The sequence below is a fragment of the Micromys minutus genome (genome assembly GCF_963924665.1).
Source record: "Micromys minutus genome assembly, chromosome: 18".
Classification (NCBI taxonomy): Eukaryota; Metazoa; Chordata; class Mammalia; order Rodentia; family Muridae; genus Micromys; species Micromys minutus.
In genome coordinates, this window is record NC_137953.1 from 297,903 (window position 1) to 319,662 (window position 21,760).

General features: G+C 49.9%; 1 protein-coding gene across 4 annotated transcripts in view; it reads left to right on the plus strand.

Moving 5' to 3' along the window:
• The window catches only part of EEFSEC (eukaryotic elongation factor, selenocysteine-tRNA specific), a gene marked incomplete at its 5' end in the record, with an annotated part of 211,969 nt that extends 191,391 nt beyond the window's left edge, over positions 1–20,578 (plus strand). For 2 of the 4 annotated variants that reach the window (XM_080932444.1, XM_080932446.1), the window contains 2 exons: positions 5,951–6,126; positions 20,498–20,578. In XM_080932444.1, coding sequence (XP_080788570.1) covers positions 5,951–6,126; positions 20,498–20,539 — 218 coding nt within the window. In that variant the 3' untranslated portion in view covers positions 20,540–20,578. Of the gene's footprint in view, positions 1–5,950; positions 6,127–20,497 lie in introns of those variants that run through there. The other 2 variants (XM_080932445.1, XM_080932447.1) reach the window with 1 other exon arrangement.
• Positions 20,579–21,760: the final 1,182 nt, after the last annotated feature.

Below are 21,760 nucleotides of genomic sequence, written 5' to 3' on the forward strand. Positions count from 1 at the left end.
AGAGAAGGAAAGAGGGAAAGCAGGGAGCTGGTACCCACAGCTGGAGGGGATAGGTAGACCTGGGAGGCAGTGAGCACAGGGCCTTATATACCAACACATGGCAGGAGGATCCAGTTGCTCCCCACACAAATTCAAAAGGAACCCAGGAGGAACTGGCTTTTTCTCCCCAGATCTTCAAGATCTGTCTTTCTGGCCTGTCCCAGCTAGGTGAGGAACTGATGACAAGCCAACTGTGGCAGACAGAAGTACCACACTCACACCCCAGCTTCATCCCATAACTAGATGGAAAACATACACCTTGGTTTACCTCACTGGTTCCCCTGCAAATCCTATGCAACCAAAGCTTCCTGTGTATCAGATGGGACTGCCAGACCTGCATTAAGGTCTCTTCGACCTTACCAACTCACTCATTTCTTTCATGCCAGCCCGAGCCTTATAGCCAGCACCCTGACTCCACCCAAGGTAGCTTTTACCTTTGTCAGCAGTAGCAGCAGCAGGCCCCTATGCAGAAGCAAGTCACTTCCACTCAGAGTTTTGTTGCAAATGGCCCCATGTCTTGTCCAGCTTCAAACCTGTTGAACTTGAACCCTGTGGCCATCCAGCTGCCAGCCCAGCAGTCCTTACCAGGATGCTGCCCCAGGAAAACCCTAAGCTCATTCCCTTTCTGCCCTGCTTCTACAGCCCCCTGATAGCTACTGTGGCTTCAGTTAGCCCCTGAGGGGGCTACTGACCCTAAGATGCTTGCAAGGGATCCGTTCCCACTGGGGGGTGCCAGCTCCCCACCAGTTTGAAGGCCCTTCTTCTAGTCTGGCCCCTGACATGAAAGTGACGCCAGCAATTGGAGGCAATTTGCTGGCCTTTGATGGCCATTGCTGAGCAGCACCACGCTAGACTTGAAAAACTTCACTTCCCACATTCTTCCCTGATTGCCCATCAGAGCCAAGACCCAGCAGCCTGCAGCCCATTGTGTCTTTGTGTGGGCTGGCACACAGTGAGAAAGGCCAGCCAGGCCCTGGGAGAGGTCCCTATGGGGAGCCATGAGCAGTGGTGTCACATGGGGTCACTGCCACCGGCATTATCCTGGGGTCTGGGCTCAAAAGAGAGTAGAGCAGGCTCCAGGACTGCTCTGGGACATGATGGATAGGGAGAGTGGGCCTCCTGCACAGAGGATATCATGGCCTACCTCAGCCCAACACCCACCCTGCCAAGGAGAGCACCAGTCCAGCCTGATGTCTGAGCCAGACTGCTCTCTGGACCACTTTGAGGGCAGACATGTTTTTCTCAGACCTCACCACTGCCCTATTCATCTGGGTGGAATGCATGCAGGTGTGTGTGGCATGAAGGGGTTGGCATGTAAATGTATGTAATAGAGTTCAGGTGGGTATGACTGTGATATGTATAGGGGTAAGTGCATGTGTGGAGTGTGTGCTGGTATATACAAGGTCATAGGACACAAATGTGGGTAGCACAGGTGAGTACTGGTACCTACATATGCTGTGTAATGTGTATATAAGTAAGTGGGTGTATGGAAGATGGCATGTGGTGGGACATGTGGAAGTGCCACATGTAGCATGGGAATGCCTTCATCACATTCACATTCCCCAGAAAACCTGGAAGGCTCTGGGCCCAGCAGGAAAACCACCATTCACCAGCCCTGAGAGGAACAGTTCTATAAAACCACAGTAAAAATTGGTGCTCAGTGAGGCTCCTAGCAGGGACTCTGTCTAGTCTGGTGTAGTCGGGTGACATGCTCCAAGGAGCAGTAGCAGAGTCTGAATTTAGAAGGTAGAAAGGAACGAAGCTCACAGACATGAATGATCAAGACCCATGCTTGGTTTCCTGTACCTTGGTTTGGTCTCAGAGTGAGACAGGAACATCAGGGAGTGGAGAGGCAGATGAGACAGACATGGGCCCTGAGTGAGGACATGCTTCTGCCAGTGTGACCAGGTCCCAATATCACATAGGTCTTAGAGGATTTTCTGTGGTGGCAAGGGAGCAGAGCTGCAGGAATGGCCAGTGGAAGCTGAGGAGCTGGGAGAACCAGTCCCTGAGCCTGCCCCATGAAATCTCTACTCTAGCTGAAAGCAGCTGAGTAAGACGCTTTGACCTTGGTACCCATAAAGGAGTCCTACCCATGCTCAGCCGCTGGCCTCCAAGTGCTAGCCTATTTCTTGATCACAACTCCCCTAAGCCCCAACAGGCTATGGGGATCTCCCTAGACCTCCTTCCCTGCCTGCCTGTGTGCTAGATTATATTGCAGCACATAGTCCCTTGTATGGGCTCAATGGTAGATGGCCCTCTGTGCCTAGCCCAGGGTTCTCCAGAGCCCTTAGGCAGGAAAGTAGAAGAAAGGCCCTACATGCCACCCCTTGTGATCCCTGCTGTCTGGGCACATAGCCTTCTGGTCTTTTCCCCGCAGCTCAGATCTGGTAGGGTTCTTCTGAAAGTTCTGCTGCATTTTTTAAAACTAAGTTTAGAATACATCTTTTGTATAGAGAACAAAGGTCAAGTTTCGGTGTCTTCCTCTGTTAATGAGCCTTTTTTTTTTTTTTTTTTTTTAAAGATACTCTCTCATTGAACCTAGAGTTTACAGAACTCAGCTAGACTGGCTGGCCATCAAACTCCAGGAATCTCCTGTCTTTACCTCCTAGATAGTAAGATTATAGGTGCACACAATTTTACCCAGCTTCTTACCTGGCTGTTGGGAATATGAACTAAGGTCCCCAGGCTTGCAAATTTATTACTGAAAAGGCCATCTCTGGCTCCTTGCCCTTAGCACTGGTCTGTTTTTAAATGCTCATTGATCATACTCAGTCCTACTAAACATCACTTTACTATAGCAAGGGAACTTATCTCATCTTCCCTTGGTCTCAGATCCCCTCTAACTGATGCTAGATGTGTGGTTCTCTGGTACTCAAACACAGATGGGGATCAGACAACCTTAGTCACCAAGTCTGCCCCCCCAATCCCCATTGCAGGATGTTGGGCAAGCCTAAAGCTCTTCTGTATCTCAGTTCCTCCAGCCCTGACCAGTGAAATCTTCTCAGCTCCTCATGGAGGCACCTCTGCACACAGGCCTATGTGGCACATGCTTGTCTGCTCTGCAGCACTGGGAATAGACTTCTTGGTTAACATTGACTTGCAGAAACTATCTCACAAGCTGTTCCTAAATGCATGCTCTCTGGACTCTTGGACTAGAAATTTGCCTCCAGCCCTGTAGGATCCCACCAGCACTAACAGGTGGAAGCCAAAGTCCTCAGTGCAGATCACATGGGTGCAGACAGAAACCTCACTGTGGTGGGAATGGTCACAGAAAGATAACAAATACTAGCCATGGAGATAATAGTCTACCAAAGGAGATGAAATTACAGGAAAGAAGTGATGCAGGTAAGGGCCAGAGAGGCCGGCTACAGTAACCAGATAGTTAGCAGGCCTGAGAGGTAACACATGAACAGGGACAAGAAGGTAGTGAAATAGATGCTCTTAGAACTCTAGGGATTACATCATCCTAGCTGAGCGATTGACAAAGCCAGATGCAGGACAGGAAAGCTGGTGTTTGGTGGAAATCACTATGTTTGCCCATGCACATAGAAAAAGCCAGTAGAATGGGGTGGCAGGGTAGGAAACTGTCCTGCCTGAGTGCCCCTAGTCTAAAGATGCAGGTACCCTAAGCAACCTGCTGACTCTCCTGACCCAGTCCTCCAGAGCCAAGCATACACTTCATAGACATGGCCATATCACAGATTCCCTCTGCTTACACAGCCTGCCAGTAATCTCTGCGGTGATCCCCATCATCTGGCCATGAATCTAGCAGTCTTTTTAAGAGCCCTGCATTAGGTACATCAAAGCTGCTACCATCGCCCTCCCAGGGACACAGGATCATTTCCTTAAGGATCATGCTATCTGGGGCTATCTGCCTGTCAGTCCTTGTGAATCTAGAATCTCCAGGGGACCTGGCTTGCACTGCATGCCTGCTTCCAGTTGTTCACTGATCCTACAGTACCAAGTATCTTTAAAAGGAAAGCCCCAAGGAACTGAAAAACATTTGCAGCCTAAACTGGGCCAGGCTCCTGTGGTAGGTACAGCTCCAACTCTTCAGCATATGTCACCTGGCCAAAGGAAAATGGACTGTTAAAGAAATAGTGTGATCTATCAGCCACATTGCCCCGGGAGCTGTTGGCACGGGTTTTATGGTAGACCCTTAGTATTGCTTCCAGATCCCTATGATGACAAGGTGACCAAGCTACTGAATGGCCAAAGTATCGCCAATGCCAGATTTGCTCTTGCATCTCTGCCTGCTCTGAGCTGATGTGGTATGCACTGTGTGTAACCAGAGCCATCATAGATGAGATGGACGGCTGATTGGGCCACACCTGTCTCTATAGCATGGCATAGACGTTCTGGAGCCCTGCAGCTCTTCAGCGATCAGACCTCCTGGCACCAGAGAGAGACAGGCCCTTAACATTTGTCAGGGTCTGATGCCAGCAAAAGGAAGGCCCAGCTGTAATTCAGGGACTCAGATACCTGCAGCCCTGGCACCAGCCCAGGACCTAGGCACCATCTGAGAGGAGGAAAAGCCACAAATATGGGGCTAAAGATCAGGCCACTGCAGGAAGACACCATTTTCTATGTGCACTCAGGCAGGGGGAAAGTAGGCAACCTTACTCCAGGGCCTTATTAGCAGCTTCAAGTCCTTGGCTTTCCCAAGGCATCCAGGTTTTAAGGTGACTCACAGTCTCACTTTTGCATGTAAGATTAAGCCCAGACTCTTCCTACAGTGAGGCGAGCTACTCCTAACCTGAATGCAATTATGTAGGGATATACTACTTTTTAAAATCCAGAGATTAGGGGTCAGTGCAAGGTGCTTAGAGAGTTGGTAGCCCTCTTCAAGATCATTGTCAGAGGCAGGGGGGTGTTAGCATATGCCTGTAATCTCAGTACTCAGGAGGCAAAGCAAGAATATCTCTAAGTCTGAGGCCAACCTGGTATACATAGTGTGTTCCTGTTCCGGAACAGCCAGAGCTATATAGATAAACACTGTCTTAAAAAAAAAAAAAAAAAAAAAAAAAAAAAAAAAAAAAAGCAGGCATTGTCAGAGGCCCACATGCCTTCTGACAATGAAGGATCTTACCCTTCAGAGTTAGAGGATGTCAGGAGATTCTCCCAGGTGCTAGTAGGTACTAGCAGGCACATCTTCCCAGCATCTCATTTACAAACTAAGACAATTGAATATCTCAACACAAGACTAAAGAAGCATGTAGGATGCTGGACTCAGTAACCACCACACAGAGTCTACAGCTGCCAGACACTGTCAGAATGCAGCTTAACTTAAAAACAGCTAAGCCGCTATGCACAGCCTTTCACTGAGGGACTAGGGGACATCTTCCACTGTGGAAGTGCAAAGAGAAAGGGGAGTTGTGGGTGAAGAAAGACCGTTTTGAGCTCTTGAGAATGGCCAGGAGCCCAGCTTTATTCTGGATTGGTGGTGAGAATGGAGGAGCCAGCTAGAGACAGGTGATAGGTAGTGTCTTCCAGAGCCTGGGTGAGATCCCCACAAGAGCTCTGACCCAGGAGAGCTGATTAAACCTCCCAGCTGTTCCCCTGATCACCTCTGGTCAACTGAGGCTCCCCTCCTCTGAATGCACCTGGAGGCAGAAGACACTAGAGCCTGCTATGAGATCAGACTCTCTCAATATAGGGGTAAAAGGGTATTTCCATGGTGGCCAGGAACTTAAAGTGACATATTTGGCAGGTAGAACAATGTTCCCAGAGAGCATTTGGACCTTAGGGACCAGATAAACAGCCAGAAGATCAGAGACCTATGCCCCAAAAGTGACTGGCTGGTAATGAGTAGGCAGAGACAGTGATGCTGAGTTGGGGGAGGGCATGGAGCTGGGAAACATGAACAGCTTTGCCTACAATGAGTCAGTGACACTTTTATCCCTTGCAGGTGGTCTCAGCCCTGAGTCCAAAAAGATCTTGACACCTACACTAAAGAAGCGGAGCCGAGCTGGCCGTGGGGAAACCACCAAACAAGAAGAGGGCACTGAGCGGCCAGAGCCCATACAGCCTGTGACACTCAGCCTGTCTTTCAAGCGCTATGTCTTTGACACCCAGAAGCGCATGGTACAGACTCCCTGAATGAACCATCCTGTCTGGCTGCAAACCAGACCACAGTGCCAGATGCCCCCAGACGTGCCTCAACCTTCCCAGTCCTATAAGCAGTCAACCCCATTCCACTGCCCTGTTATTGAGCCCCATTGATAAAACCTGGGGAAAGTGAGGAACAGTGCCAGGAGGGCCTGCCACTCCATCCTTCCACCCACTCAGGATAGAAACTAGGCCTACTAGAAAAGGGCCTTAGTGGAGCCAGAAACACAGGTCTTCCCCAGTTAGGGTGTGTGCAGCCGCTCAGCCCTGCCCCAAGTAGCTGGCACCTCCAACTAAAAATAAACATCCCATGTGTGACCTAGTCTAACCATAGTCTGCCTGTCTCCCAGGGGAATACAAGGCATCACAGGGTATTGTGTGCATTAGGATTAAGACTCAGGAGCTGCTAGGTTCAACCAAGTGGCTCCTGGGATGTCATGGATGGACCTTGAAAAATGAGGGTTCTCTGAGTAGCTGAGTTTACTGGGGTCCTCTGGTCAGGGGTTAGTACCCTGGGGCTCATCCATATTCTAGAGGCCAATAGGCCTTGGCCTCCAGTTTTAGAACCATGAACTCCCAGGAGTGCTAGACCAGGGGTGGAGTACCTGGACCCTCTTCAAGCTCATCTTCAGCCCCCAGCACCCTCAGGCTTAGCATGGGGACTGAGATGGGGGCAAAAGGGTAGAACTGACCAGTGAGGGAAAATCACAGCTTTTCCAGACACCTGTAAGGGGGAGCAGATGTCCCAGTGTTTCCCAGTTTGGCCTCCAGACATGAAGGCCTCCCTTTATCCCAGTAATCAGTGCATTATGCTTTAATTTTCAAAAATGGCATTAAAAATATTAACAGGGGCAGGTTGTGATCAAATGACTTGGGTCTGTTAAGCCCCAGAGCTGAGGGCAGAGGAAAAGGAGCCAGACCACAGAACACAGTGTCCCTGTAAGTCACAGCTCCTAATCAAATACATCATCAGCCCGCCAAGCCCCTCATACCTCCAAGTGGCCAGGATGGCAGTGACTGCCCTTCACTGTCCTTGGCCAAGCCCCAGGCAGCCAAAGTCAGAACAGCCTATAGCTGAAGGCAAGCAGGGACAGGGTTTTACTACCATGCCACTAGGGACTAGCCTCCTCCAGCTGTAGAAGTCTATGGTACCCTTGCCACTAGCCTGTCATTCCCCTGGCCTGGGTGTGACCAAGAAGACAGCAAATATAGTGAGCGTGGCCACTATAACTACAGGAACTCTTTTCCCAATGGAGCTGAATTCCTGGAACTCCACTGCTGCCACCTGCATGGGCTCCTCAGACTGCCTTCTGCTTGGTCCTAAGCCTCCTGTGCCCTCATTTAGCCCCACACAGCCCTGAAGACTATCAAGCCTAAAGGACAGGGCCACTGGCTGAGCTACCCATCCCTCATCCCACCCTATTTACCTGTTCAGTTGCCTGTGGAAACAGCCAGTTAGAGCCAGTGAGGCCCTAGCTTGGACATGGGCCTCAGGTTAGGTAGCCAACCTGGCTGAGGTACCATAGTCCCCTATATCACTCCTGGGAGCAGAAAAAGCCTTCCAGGACTGGTATCCTCTAAGTGTCAGAGGGTAGAATAGCAGGTCCAAATCATCATAGGTTAAAAAACCATTGTGTTCAGCATAGAGTCTGAACCAACATCCTCCCCTGGACAGGGGCCCTGAAGCTTACTCCTGTCAGAATCCCTTCAAGTTGGGATATATTAGCCCTGTCTTCCCTGACCTTGGGCAAGTCCTCAGCCTGTACCTCAGGGTCCCCATTATATGAGAGAAGCCACTGTTCTATAGGGTAGATCTGATGATATAGGTCTCTGCTAAACATAGAGATGCAATTACATTAGGTAGCCTGGAAGAAAGCCAACAATGAAAGATAGAGGCCTGTAAACCCACAAGAGGCAGCCAGCCCCAGCCCTAGCACAGCTTCAGTTCAGCCATTTTTTCCAGGACCTGTATGTGTTTCCATGTCTATTCTCTATCATTTCTCCAGAAGACTGCTTTCCTTAAAGTCCAGAGCTCAGACTGAAAGCAGTGGAGACACATAAAAGAACCCAGGGTTGAGCACTGGGAGGGGCTACTCAGATGTAACCTCTGAAAGCTTATAGGACTCTCAGAATATATATAAGGCAGGCCTGCCCAGTGTGGCCTCAGAACACAACTGAGCCCCAGAAGAGGCCTCTCTCAGGCCTGATATTGATGGAAGCCTAAATACTCATTAGTGAGTTAAAGCCAGGGTGAGTAGTCTGAAGGGGCAGCCCAGCCAAGGTAGCAGTGGGAGGGGAACAGTGTGCACTGCTGACCAGGACTGGCTATAGGCAGGACCCTCAACTCCAAGGCCCTTCACCCCTCACACAGTCCCAGGCTCCCATGTTTTGGGAAGACACAGCCCCAAAGGGCCAGGCTCACTGTAGCCATAACCCACAGGAACTTGCTTGGGATCTGTGCCAAGGGTTAAGGCCCTAGACAACTCCAAACTCCTTGCCATAGTGCCTAGGGTGTATCTTTGAAAAAGAGGCACCCTCTGGCCTACTGGCTGGTCTGCCTGCACAATATGAAGTCACAGCAGTGTCACAACACAGGCTGGATGGAGGCAGCATGATTGGCAGACCCTGGAGCACAGGCCTAATGCACCAGCACAGAGATAAGGCTTATCTGGAACCGTCCCTGGAACCAAGACTGATGGAAATAGGCTCAGGGCTAATATATTTTTGATAGATAACAGCTGGTAAATGGGAAGCCTTAGGGGCCTGGGGCAAAAGGGGTAGTCTCTGTTCTCCCATTCAGGCACATGTGCACCTGGGTCCATGTGTGTACCAATCAAGGTCACAGTCTGGACACTATGTGCTCATGGTTTGTCTGTCTACTGCATGTGTAACATCTGCACAGAAGTGGAATAAAGGAGAGTCGGACCTGGTATATGCAGGGATGCAGGGTGGTGACCCACAGTACACAGGGCACAAAGGTAAATGAGCATCTTCTCTAGGACCTGGCAAGAGTAACAATAGGGGGTTACCAGAAGTACCAAACCCAGGGCCTTGAGCCAGGTAGAATTCCCTCCAGCTTGAGGATGATCCCAACCTGATGTAGACAACCTCCACATTGCCAGGTTTCCTGAACACCACTCATGGACTCCCAATTCTAGCTGGGCCCTTTCTTGAGGGTCATCTATGACCCTTCTGCCAAGAGACCACAGAGGCTCCGTGAACAAGATCTTGAAGAGAGAGTAGGAGTTTACCAGGGAAGGAGGGGCATACTGTTGAGGGACTAGAAGTACAAGCTCTAACAAGGAGAGCTGATAGCTGAGGAAAGTATGTGAAGGGCTCTCCAAATCCCATCTTTCTAGGAGCCCCACAGGAGCAGCCCTCATTAAAACAAGTAATCACTATGCCACTGATAGTAGAGTTAGCCATTAGTTAGCTCACCTCAGCCAGCAAAAGGCTTGCCTGCTGGGGGTAGGTGGGCAGCATAGTACTGGGGTAAGGCCAATAGGGAGACTGGAATGGAGGCCTGAGGAAGCCTGAAGAACAGCAGCAGGAGTGGATTCCAGGGTACCCTTCTTGTACCAGTCAGAAGCCTGGGAAAAGGGTCCCTAAGGAATGCTGGCTCCAGGATAGGGAAGTTTCTGGCTGTGGGAGGGAAACTGTGGGAAGCAGTTCAGGATGACAGTGGGAAAGGTGTGTATGGAAGGTTTGAAAATTCAACATGGGTGGTGGAACCTGGATATAGGAACAGAGTTGTGTAGGACAACAAAGATGCATCTTTGGACACTGATTAGGGTCCCTCTGTTCTGGCCCAGCATGAAGACACAGACCTATCTGGCCTGTACTCACTAGATGTTGGGAAAGCAGACTAGACCTTCCCACCATGGCCTGTACCCTTTCTTCCACCTCAGTCTGCATGCTCAGGTCCAGCTGGTAAACCTATAGATCAGAGGTCTCTCAGCCCAGGCAGGCTTAGGTGTTACTCAATGTACTATGATCCCCTGACGTTATCGTGGGCCTAGAGGGGAGACCAGCAGCAAAACAGTGACTTCCTGCAGCCACAGCTGGGGCCCCTGATAAAGACTACTGGAGCCTGGTGACCCTTCTAGGGATGCCCTGTGGGTACACATCCCACATGACCACTTCTGGGCCTAGGCTTTGCTTGGCCCTAACCAGCACAGCTGCAAGGGACCATGGTGGGGTGGGGATTTCTTCCTCTTTATGGTTCCCATCAGTCCCTCCCCTCCCCTGAGCCATAGGGTTTCCTAAATCCCATGGAGGCAGGGATGGAGGCAACCAGAACCTTTTCTACAGCAGTGCTCCAGGAGGCTCTTTTTGCCCCAGAAGGAGACTTTATGTGTGGCTCACTTTCCAGTTTCAGGCCTCTGCCCTTTACATCTGTTTCTTTCTGTCTCTCTTGTCCTTCATAGGCTGTGCTTTGCACTTACCATACCCTGAGCCCACAGTGGATGACCAGGTAGAGGAAGAAGTGACAGCCACATTACCCAGGCTCTACCTCATGAACCAGAGGGACCCCCAGCTAGGGATCTAGAAAACTAGGAGAGGACAGGCTTCCCAGGGACCTGGGAAAAGGCCCTGGAAACTCGGGATTCTCAAAGGCATCATTAGTTGAGCTTAGAGCAGATTACAGAGACCAGAATTCTAATCCTACTCTTCCCTTAAGCCCATTACCACACAAAACTGTCTATACCCCATTACCCCTGACCTCCATTATAAACCTCCAGCACTAATTTCATCACTGTTACGACCATTATTAAGTTCACATCATTGTCACCAATACTATTGTCACTGGCAGCAGTATCTCCACCACTTCCCATGATACACCAGACCTGTGAAGAAACCCTGTCTTCAGGACAGCAGTACACCCTGCCACCCCACCCAACCCCCAGTACAGTCAACAAGGCACACTGGCCTCGGGCCCCATTAAAGAACACAGCTGTATATGGGGACTCATCCCATTTGTTCCTTATGGTGGTGACTCAAGCTGTCCCTGTATCTTGGTCTATCCTCCTGCACAGATGTAGAGATCCATTCTCAGCATGGTGCCCATCAGGGTGGCTGCCAGTGAGAACTGAGGCCCTTTGTTTGCATCCTGTATCCACATTTTTACTAACCAGGTTGTGAATGCCTGTCATTTCTAACACTTGATAGTGAAAGCAGAGAGATCAGAAATTTAAGGTCGTGGACTGCCATGGAAAGCAGAGATGAGTGGAGCTGGGCTTGGGATTGAAGCAGGGGTAGAAGTGAGCTGACTCTGAAGCTGGTTAGTAGGGATCCAAGGACAGCCTCAGCAGAGGTAGGTGGCTCAGCAGAGGTGAGTGCCCTGATGGGAGCAAGCTAAGCAAGATGCCTCCAGTGTTGGATTCCTGAGAAAATGACTGGGCTGCTTCAGATTGGTGCTGGGAAAAGGCCTGGGCTAGACACACAGAGGGGAGAGCCTCAGGCAGCTCCTCACAGGTGCAGGGTGGCGCCACTAGAGGCAGGTGGTGTGGGTGGGTGATGGACAAAACTGTGCTAAGGCAGAGAAAAATGGAGCAATGCCTCTCTAATCAGATGTGAGTGAGGTGGCTAGGCGAATCGTTGCATCTCTCAATTCTTGGTACTTGCCCAGAGGGAAAGAACCATCAGTATGCTGTCTGGCCCTGCCCATCACTATTCCCAGCAACCCCTGAGGGGATATGGCCTTCTCCAGACCTGGCGTCAGCTAGGTCAGAGACCACCTGCAGATAAAGGCTAGATCTCTTCTCGGGGATGCTGGTGGTTTGCTAGACTCCATGAGACTGAGAGGCTTCATCCTAGACTCTGTATAGCCCCAAGGACAACACAGATCAGAGGCAAAGTAAGCCTGTGCATGGACAGGCAGTAGGCTGCCGATAAGAGAGACAGTTGTCAGAGTCATGGGGACCACTGATAAAGCAGACAAGCATCTCCCGGTGGCCGGAAGGTACTGGGAGGGCCAGTAGGGGTACCCACATGGGTAGACATGCTGAGGCTGCTGGTGAAGGGAAGGGCCCATCCAGCCTCAGTAGGCAGCTGCTGAGTAAACCCAGCCTGGAAAGAAAACCTTGCTGAGGTTGTTACCAACCTCCAAATGGGTATCAAAGGCTCCCCAGCATTCCAGATCCTCCCTACAGTCCTAGTGCCAGCAGCAGGGAAGGTCCTTAGCAGGAGCAGTCCTCCTCCTGGCCATCTCTTCCAGTTAAGGACAAGTAGCCAATGCAAAGAGGACCTAGGAAATTGGAGCTGCTAGGACAGTAGGGCCCTGTATCACATGTGACAAACCTGGTGTGTGTGTAGCATATTCTCACTCACAAATTCATGATATCCTGCAAAATGTCCTACCCTTGATTCCCTCCTTGCTGATTCCCAAAGGCCACTTGATAGACCTGTGATACATTGTCTAGTGACTGTCAGGATACTCCTCAGGCACCCTTGAGTATGCAGGTGGGCATTAGGCCCTTTGGAGCTACCTGCCAGCCATAAGGTCTGAGGTATTAAGGCTGATAGCATAGCTAGGTTGTCTCAGGTTCTGTTATAGGTAGGGCTTGCTGGTTACCATTCCAGTTTCAACCCAGGAACACACAATTGAGGCTCAGAGATAGAGGAAAGCCTCACAGGATCATCTGAGATTGTGTGGCCTGGGGACTCTGCATCCAGTCTAAATTAGTCAGAGTTCACACCCTTCCCACCATCATGTGTTTTGTCACTTTGCATATATATGCATAGGGAGCATCCTGCTTCACAGTGGACAATAGTCCCTCTCACTGGGACCTATTCTGCTTCACACTAGGGTGCAGGGGTCAGTTCCTTTCTAGGGACCATCCTGCTTTACACTGAGGAGGGACAGTCCTACTGTCCCTGCCCTGCTTTATATACTAGAACCTGTTCTGCATTACTCTGGGGGAGGAGAATCCCTCTCCCTGGTACTCTTCATGTGGGTGGATGGATGTTAGTCCCTCTCACAGCCCCAGCCATGCTCCTACCTTGTTTACTTCACACTCACAGTAAGGGAGGACCCAGCACATCCCAGCACATCGTTGTCCTGCTGGAATATGGGCAGGATCTTTGGCTGGGGCTGCAGAGCTGCAGAATATTACTATGAAGCTGCATCAGCCACTTGTTCACCACAAAGGGAAGCATCCATCAGAGAGAAGTGATACCTACCCAGAAAAAGCAGAGAAGTGGGGAGTACTCCCTGTAGCCCTGGACCCAAATGTCTGTGGATGCAATGTCACAGTCTCTACTCTACAAGAGCCAGTTGGAGCCATCTTTCTCTTCTGTGACACAGTATGTGCAGTGGTCAGTGTGGATCTTAGCCAGTCTGGAATGTGTGTAAACTGGTGACCAGCCAGAGAATCTTACCTAGGCCAACACTCTTATCCCTGCCTTGGGTCCTCAGCCATCCTACCCAACATTTGCTCTCTGTACCTTCCTGAGCTGGAGTACCTACCTGGGGCCACTTATGTCCCATCCTGCTCCCTGCTTAGCCTCTTGAGACCAGTCCTCAAGTCAGTCCCCATCCTATCCCAGACCCTGCCACAGAGCCACCACCCTTCACCTGGGCATTCAGAACCAACTTAGCAGTACCTGTTTTCTTTATTGTGCCCTTAAATCTATCTCAATCTCTCTCTCCCTCTCCCTCTCTCTCCCTCCTCCCCCCACTCTATCTGTCTCTCTCTGTCTCTGTGTGTCTCTCTGTCTCTCCATATATATGTGTGTGTGTATATACATATATATATGTGTATATATATATATATATATATATATATATATATATATATATATATATATATATAATTCTATTTATTGTGTATAAGTGTTTGGTCTGCATTATGTCTGTGTACATGCATAACTAGTGTCCACAGAAGAGAGAATCAGATCTCCTGAGACTAGAGTTACACATAGTTATAAGCTACCATGTGGGTGCTGTGAATCTAACCTAGGTCCTCTACAAGTACAGCCGGTGCTCTTAACCACTGAGCCATCTCTCCATCCCCCGGTATATAGTTTGGGATGTGTTGCCAGCACCCCCCCCACACACACACACACATACACACAAAGCAGGCATGTTTTAGGACTGTTATAGCCCTAGGTAAAGCGCACACTTATCTCTATCCCCAGCCATAAATAAGTAACGAAACATGAACTTGAGCTTCTTGCTGCCTCTCTTTCATCAGACAGCTGATAATAGCAGCTCCACCACTCTCCCCAGCCTAGCAGCACACCTCCCCCAGAAACACATCCTACTAGGCCCTAGACTTCCAAGGCCCGAGGTGATCTGGCCTGTGTGTTGACTGGTTACCTACCAGCCTGGCCATCAACATACATCCCTCACCTTCCTTGGTTTCATTCCCCTGATAGACTGCTGCCTGCTCTCCTCACTCACTCAGTGTCCCTGTAGAATGAACTGTAGGATGGGGCTTTCTGTCTCTTTCTGTGCTACTTGTCCTTGTCCTGGGCAGAATCCACAACAGGCTTAGGCAAGTGCCACACACAGTAGTGACTGGCATGCAAAGACCAACAAACTGGCTGGTGATGAGTCTTGGGAGTCCCTACTGGGCATGCATCCCTGCAAACACATCTGCAAACACATTCCATCCAGGATGCTACCATTTGGCCAGCTTTCACCAACAGGGCAAGGTACAATCTTGAATATTCAAAGTACCAGCCACATCTATAGCTTCTCCCCTGTTGGTGATCTCTGTGGACACCTGCCCCACCAGTCCAGTTGCCAACAGACATTTGGTGCCATCCTACCTTCCATGGGCACCATGTTCTCTAGGCCCTCCTGGATCACAGCCTCTAACTGCATTGCTTCTCCATTGCTAATTTCAATTCTCTTAGCTTGACAGTTATGGTTGTAGGATATAGCTGGAGTTCACTAACCTGTCAAGACCACCACTCTCCCACTGCAATACTTGATCCTTGCTAGGCTCTCCCATCCCATTCCTGTTGTGCCCACAGATAGCAGCTCCAGCCCCAGCTGCCCAGTGTCCCTACACGGGCTCCCTCCCCCTCATACTTCTTCCTGCCTGCTCTGGATCCATGGGAAGAGCAGCTAACTCTGGCTCAGCAGAGATATGACCAGGATTGAGGCCAGGTGCCCAAAGCAGCTAAATTTATTCTCTCCTCACTACCACCTTGCCTAGCCACTCCCCAGCAGCCATAAAATTGAGCCAGGTGTTCCCAATTCTACCTAACAACCCCTGCCCTACAACCTAGTGGTCCAACACCCCAATTCTATCTAATACCCCAATTCTACCCAATATTCCACCTCTAGCTGGCACCCAGTTCTATATAGCACCCCAACTCTATCCAACATGTCACCCAACATCCCAAATTTGCCCAGAACCCCAGCTCTACCCAGCACCTCAACTCTGTTCAGCATACCATAATTACCTAGCATTTTGTATTTCCACCTCAGCAGCTAAGACCTTCACAAAGTACCTGGGATGGATCCTTCAGAAACTATGGAACAAGGACCTACTGAAGGTCACTGAGGACACTCAGAAGCCAGCAGGAAGGGGCTAGGACTGGGAGAAGCTTTGAGAGCATTGCCTGTCACCCTGCAGAAGACCAGGCACTGTGATAAAAGACAAGTGGGCAGGTGAGGGAGGGAAAGAAGGATGCAAGGGGCCTCTGCTCCCAAGCACACATGGCTGTCCCCTCTCAGAAACCCTAAATGGGTCTCAAATGATAGAGACCCTGCCCCCTCAACAGTTCTCTCTTGCAGCCACCATTCCTGACTTTGTCCTTCAGGCTCCAGACCTCAACCATGCTCTCTCCTTGAGGAAAAGACCCTCATCTAGTTCCCAATTTCTTGGCATCCTTACTATCTCCCTTGCAGCCCTGTTCTCTATCTTCAAACCTTTGATCTAACTGATTTTTAAAAGGTTGATAAATGTTATGTGTTGGCTAGGAAGTAGAGAAACCTGAAGAAAGGCATGTAAAAAAATGATCCACTCCAAGGCAGCCAGGACTGCCACTCAAAATGTCTAGAAATGGTGAGGTATTCAGACTACATTTGAAGTGTTACCCAGGTAACCTTCTAGGGGATAAAGGTGTCTGTGCATCACAGAGGTGTTTTATCATGGAGATCCATGCTCACAGCTCTGTAGTTCTCATTTCTTGATGGATATGTTCCATTCAGTCCAGAGTGTAGGAACTGGGGTGTGTACAGTGAAGCCCTGGCTCCTTCCTATGGCTGCCTTTGGCTTTTCATCCTCCCCCTGGCTCCATGCTACAGCTCTGGGCCAGGGGTTTTATTCCTGTGCCCAGACCTTGCTTAGGAGAAGAAATCTAATCCAATGAAGAAAAAGAGAGACAGACAGACAGAGACAGAGACAGAGAAAGACAGACAGACAGACAGACAGACAGAGACAGAGCCAGACAGACAGAAAGAACAAGATCAAACAAATAACTGATGGGTCAGGACCCACAAGGCAGGGAGAGACCAGGCCACTCTGATTGCCTGGGCTGACTACAATTAAAGCCTGTAATTGATTCCCTCGATGGGGACCATTTCAATGCAGAGAATTAAGGTTTTCTTCCAAGATAGAAATAAAGATTAATTTGCAATTTCCTTCCTCACCATAATTATGAGAACAGCCCCTGCCTAGAGGAACTCAGTTCTGCAGGAGGGCAGCAGACCTGGCCTCATGGATAGGGCCACAGAGTAACCTGGAGAGCTCCAGATCTGTCTGTACCAGGCTCAAATGGAGAGGCCCACCTATGTCATATATTCAGACCAAGGCCTCTGGGGGTTTGAGCTTTGGCTTCTGACTAGCCAGTGGTCTTGGGAGAACAGAAGGCTTGGGGAGGAATCAGAATCAACAGGGGTCTCACAGGAGAGTCAACTCCTCTGCAAGAAATGGCCAATAAGAGTAAGTGGAGAACTGTGCATGCTTTCCTCACCTTCCTCTGGGCTCTTCCAACAGAGCAAACTGGGCCCTGGAAAGGGTGCCAAGGAATGCACATAAGAGCTACACAGGAGCCCCCATTTAGCCTGGACCTCCACAGTTCCCTATGATAGCCCTCTTTTGTAGAATTTAGGCTCAGCTCCCAGTATGCATCCCAGAAGTCTCAGCCCAGCACTTCCTGCCACCTTAGCCTAGCCCCTTGAGATCAGCATAGTCCTCCATCCCTCAAAAATCTCTGCTCCATTATGGGGCCTTGCAGAGTTCCTGGACTTCATCCTGTCCCCTAATGTTGCTCAGGATTTATCTTACTCAAGAATGGGTACAAGGGGTCCTCAACTGAACACACTCTGAGGTTACTACTGCCCAGGGGCTTGGCTTGACTGACTGTTTTGGGGTGACTTGCGGGTGACTCAGTGACTAGGTGGTAGAAACAGATTTATAAGAAGATCTCATACCCTTCTGCAGTCTGGCCTGTATCCCCATTGGCCTGTCTCCCCTCTGTAGGTACAGAGGCCCACTGTCCTCCTGAAACTCTCCCTAGCCCTCCTATGACCCCACAAGGTCTATTTGGGGAACACATCCAAGTGTTCCCTCCTGCCGTGCCTTTAGCTCTTCCTCAAAGGGTACTAAATTCATCATAGAAATGAGGACCTATCAGCACAGCATGAGGACAGCCCAGACCAGACTATGACAGCTCTGATGTGTCCTAACCCTGCCTCTGTACCTGAAGAGCTAGAGACCACTAGCTTACTTTTTACCCAAATGCAGAGGCCAGCAGCATCTAGCCCACCTCAGGCTAGACCCTTCTAACTATGGTATTCTTTAGGGAAACTGAGGCACCACTGGCCCCTACAGCTTCCTGTTATCATGAGGCTAGGACCTGGCTCCCTACCCTTGTAGCCCAGAGTTCTGAGGGAGTGAGGGCTAGCTGAGGCACTGGTCTGAAAGAAAAAGGCTCAGTGCAGCCCATGAACATGGAGCCAGGTAGCTGGGACCTAATATGGGGATGACTCAGTCTACTTTCCCTAGGGGTGGCCAATGTGCACACAGGAGCTACTTATGGAACAAGCTGGACCCAGCCCAGGCCAAAGCTCAGGAAACTCCAGTCTAACTATCAGTTTAAAAAAAAAAGAGTGTGGGGTCCGGGCCGACCTCCATCCATGGTGGATGGACATGCTTCAAGGTCTATCTCTGGTGTAAAATGTGTCTGGCTTTATTTCCCATGTTAAACCCCTAGCATACAAAACTTCCTGTATGTTCAGTCTCATCAGACCCCCCCCCCCAGGACAGTGCTAATGGGGAATCTGTGCTGACCCCAGCAGCCAGCAGCCCCTAGTACCTTTGAGACTCTGTGGCTGGCTCTCACCTCTGCATCCACCATGGCTTCCCTACAGATGCAGTAAGGCCTGCCTGGAGCAAGTGTCCCACCTCTCTGGGCCCTAGAAACTGGAATTACTAGCGGACTCTGCCCTAGTGGGTAGAAATGCAAGCTAATGGGACCCACGGCAGACACTCAATAACTATTCCATGCCTAGTGCTGCAAAGCAGAAAATGTTTTATGAAGAGTCATTGCACCGAAATGGAAGCAGCCTGCCTTATTGGCTGCTGTCTATCAGCTGATGGATGAATGACCAAATGTGGCCTGCCCAGTTGGCAGAAAGCCCCAGGAGCAGAATAACGCTCATACAGCACATGTGACCCATGAAAGTACCACAGTCTGGAATATCACACAGTATGATGTATGTGAACTGTCCAGAACAAGTAGGGAGATCAGAAGAAAATTCTTGATGGAGGTAGTGAAAGACGGTGCTGGGAGGAGATGTAGGATTATTTTCAGTGTGACAAAAATGTATTAAAATTTACTGAGGTAGTGTGTACTCAACCCTGTGAACACATTGGGACCCAGAGATTGGACACTCTGAAAATTTTTCATTGTAGTGTGTGTGTGTCCCCATACAACAGTGTGCCATGAGAAAGGTATATGGAGGTTACAAGACAACTTACAGTTATTTATTATTCTTTCCTTACAGTGTAGGTCCCAGAGATCAAACTCAGGCTATCAGACTTGGCAGCAAGCACCATTACCCACTGAGCCATCTTGCTGTCCTGAAAAGTATGGAAATAGTGTCTCAATAAAGCTTTGAAAAACCAAAAACAGAGCTGGAGTGTATGTAGCATGATGCATACCTATGATCCCTAGGCTGAGGAATCTGAGACAGGACCCCTGTGAGTTTGAAGCCAGCCTGGGCTACAGAATGAGGCCTGTTTCAAAAAAAAAAATTAACATAGAACCTAACAATCCTGCTCCTAGGTATATGCCCAAGAGAACTGAAAATATATCCACATACAAAGCCACATGTGGTTATCACAACAATGTTTACAGCCAGACCCCACACACACACCTGCACTTGCCTGCTGCAAAGGAGCCCCCCCCCCCACCTGCACTGGCTTGCAGTTCTCCCAGATACATAGATACACAGAGATGGCCACAGAGGAACCCATGGGCCTCCCAGATAATGATGTCACCCCTATGCCCACCACTCCACCCCTCCTGTGGTGGTCCCCACCTCCATCCTTTTGGGGATGACTGATTAGAGAGGTTGTTTTGTCAGTCTTGGGCAGGGCAGAAGAAGCCACCTATCCTGGTCCCAAGCTGTCTAATTCTCACAGTAACCCCAGACAGTACAGAACGACTCAGAGACTCTTAGAACAAGGTTTGGACCTCATAAGGCTCAGAGAAGTGCACCAGATTTGTGTGCTTTCTCCCTTATTCCCTCCTTATGGACCCTTTTGTGTCCTTGTTCTGGTCACTGTCTTTCAGCATCTGCTGGCACAAGCCACCTTCTGTTGGGTAAGAGCTAGTAAGCTGAGGCACAGGAAGTGTCTGAGCACATTCATGACTGCAAGCCACAGCTTGCTGCTGGATGCTGTGGAGCACCTGGCAGTCGGGTGATAAAAGTCTGCACTGCCCTGCCACTGGGCTCCAACAGAGGGCAGGCACGACCCAGCCTCCAAATTGTTAAGTGGGACACAGAGGAGAGCTGAGCACAGGGCTGGGGGCCCAAGGACATCTCCGAGACTTTGGGTAAAGACCCAGGGACATGAGCCAGAGTGTGGAAGAAAAGAAGGGACTCAAGGTACAAAGCTTCTCCCAAGAGCCCTGTACCTGCCAGGTCTCCATGGAATCACAAGTGCTAGTATCCAATATAGGCTGATGACAGAGGCCAGTAGAAAGAAGGTGCACAAATGCAGGAGTTTGTGCATGCATGCATGTGTGCATGTGTGTTGCTAAAAATCCACTTTCTTTTTTTTCTGTTTGTTTAAAATGCAGCTACTTACATTTTAAAATTCCACTCTGACTCGTTCCTGGGCCTGAGTGATCCATCTTTGAGACTATTTTTATTCCATAGAATCGTCCCACCAAGGCCAGCTGTTCAGAAGCAGAGACATAACCTGCCTATGGCACAAAGGAATACACAGCATCAGCCCAGGCCAGGTGAGCAGCACAAGGACACAGGTGACAAGGTGGGGAGCTAGTGTGTGTCAGGAGTGCACAGGGAAAGGCTGCAACAGAGAAGGAAGCCTTCAGTAATATACAGCCCGCAAACACCAATACACATGTCCTCTGTGCACTAGATCTGTGGTGGTCACGGCACATGCCTACCCCACCATCCCATACTCGTGCACACCACAGCTCAAATCTCTGCACATGCTCCCATATCTACCCCTATACACAGCCCTGCATATGCCCATGCCTCTGCCTGCACCCCTGCAAGTGTGCTAGCCTGCAGGGCATGGGTCTGTGGCCACTGATCCCAAAGAGGATTTTGCAAATATTTTTTTATGCTGGCCAGCTGACTGACCCAATCACCACCTGAGGGTTTTCTGAGCCCCCAAAACTTGAAGATTAGGGATTTGCTGAGGTCCTATCTACCAGGAGCAAGAACTGAGTTGTATAGCCTGTAGAACCCTGTCCCTCAATGTGTGCTGCCTGCCACCAGCTCCCCTGTGGGGTCTGCCTCACCCTCGGCGCCCAGCATTTGTGTAGGGCTCCCCAGGCCCACGATCGCCTTACATGAATCCGATGATAATCTCTGTTGAAATAATATTTAACACATGCTGCACTTTTAATTAACTATCTGAATAATCTCAAATTAATACCAGAGCTTTAAAATAAGTTTTCATTTTCACATTTGGTAACATAATAGCAGCCCGGCTGGCCCATTTCCCCCTCCTTTGATTTAATTAAAAGCCCTTTTGTGTGTCTCTTGTCACTTCAGAAAGGGACAAAGGCCCCCACCACTTTATCCCACATGGGCAGCCTGGCTCCTCGCTTCGGGTACAGGTCTGAGGCTCTGAACAGTCTGGATGAATGAGACACTTTTAGATGAAGTCTTTCCAGAGGCCCAGGCCAGCCCTGGAGTGCCACCGAGTGGGCCAGCATGCCAGCGCATCATACATGTTTACATGGGGTCCTGGGGCATGGGCATGGATAAGGCACATTCTGCAACCACAGCTCAGCCCTGGAGGATAGTAGCAGCCATTGCCCTGTATCCATCCACAGTATGCACAGCCAGACATACAAGAGTTGAGAGCTCCTGGCAGCATCCTTTAAGATACAGCACAGTACATGCACACACACATATGAGTGTGTGCTGGAACCCTCCTGACTT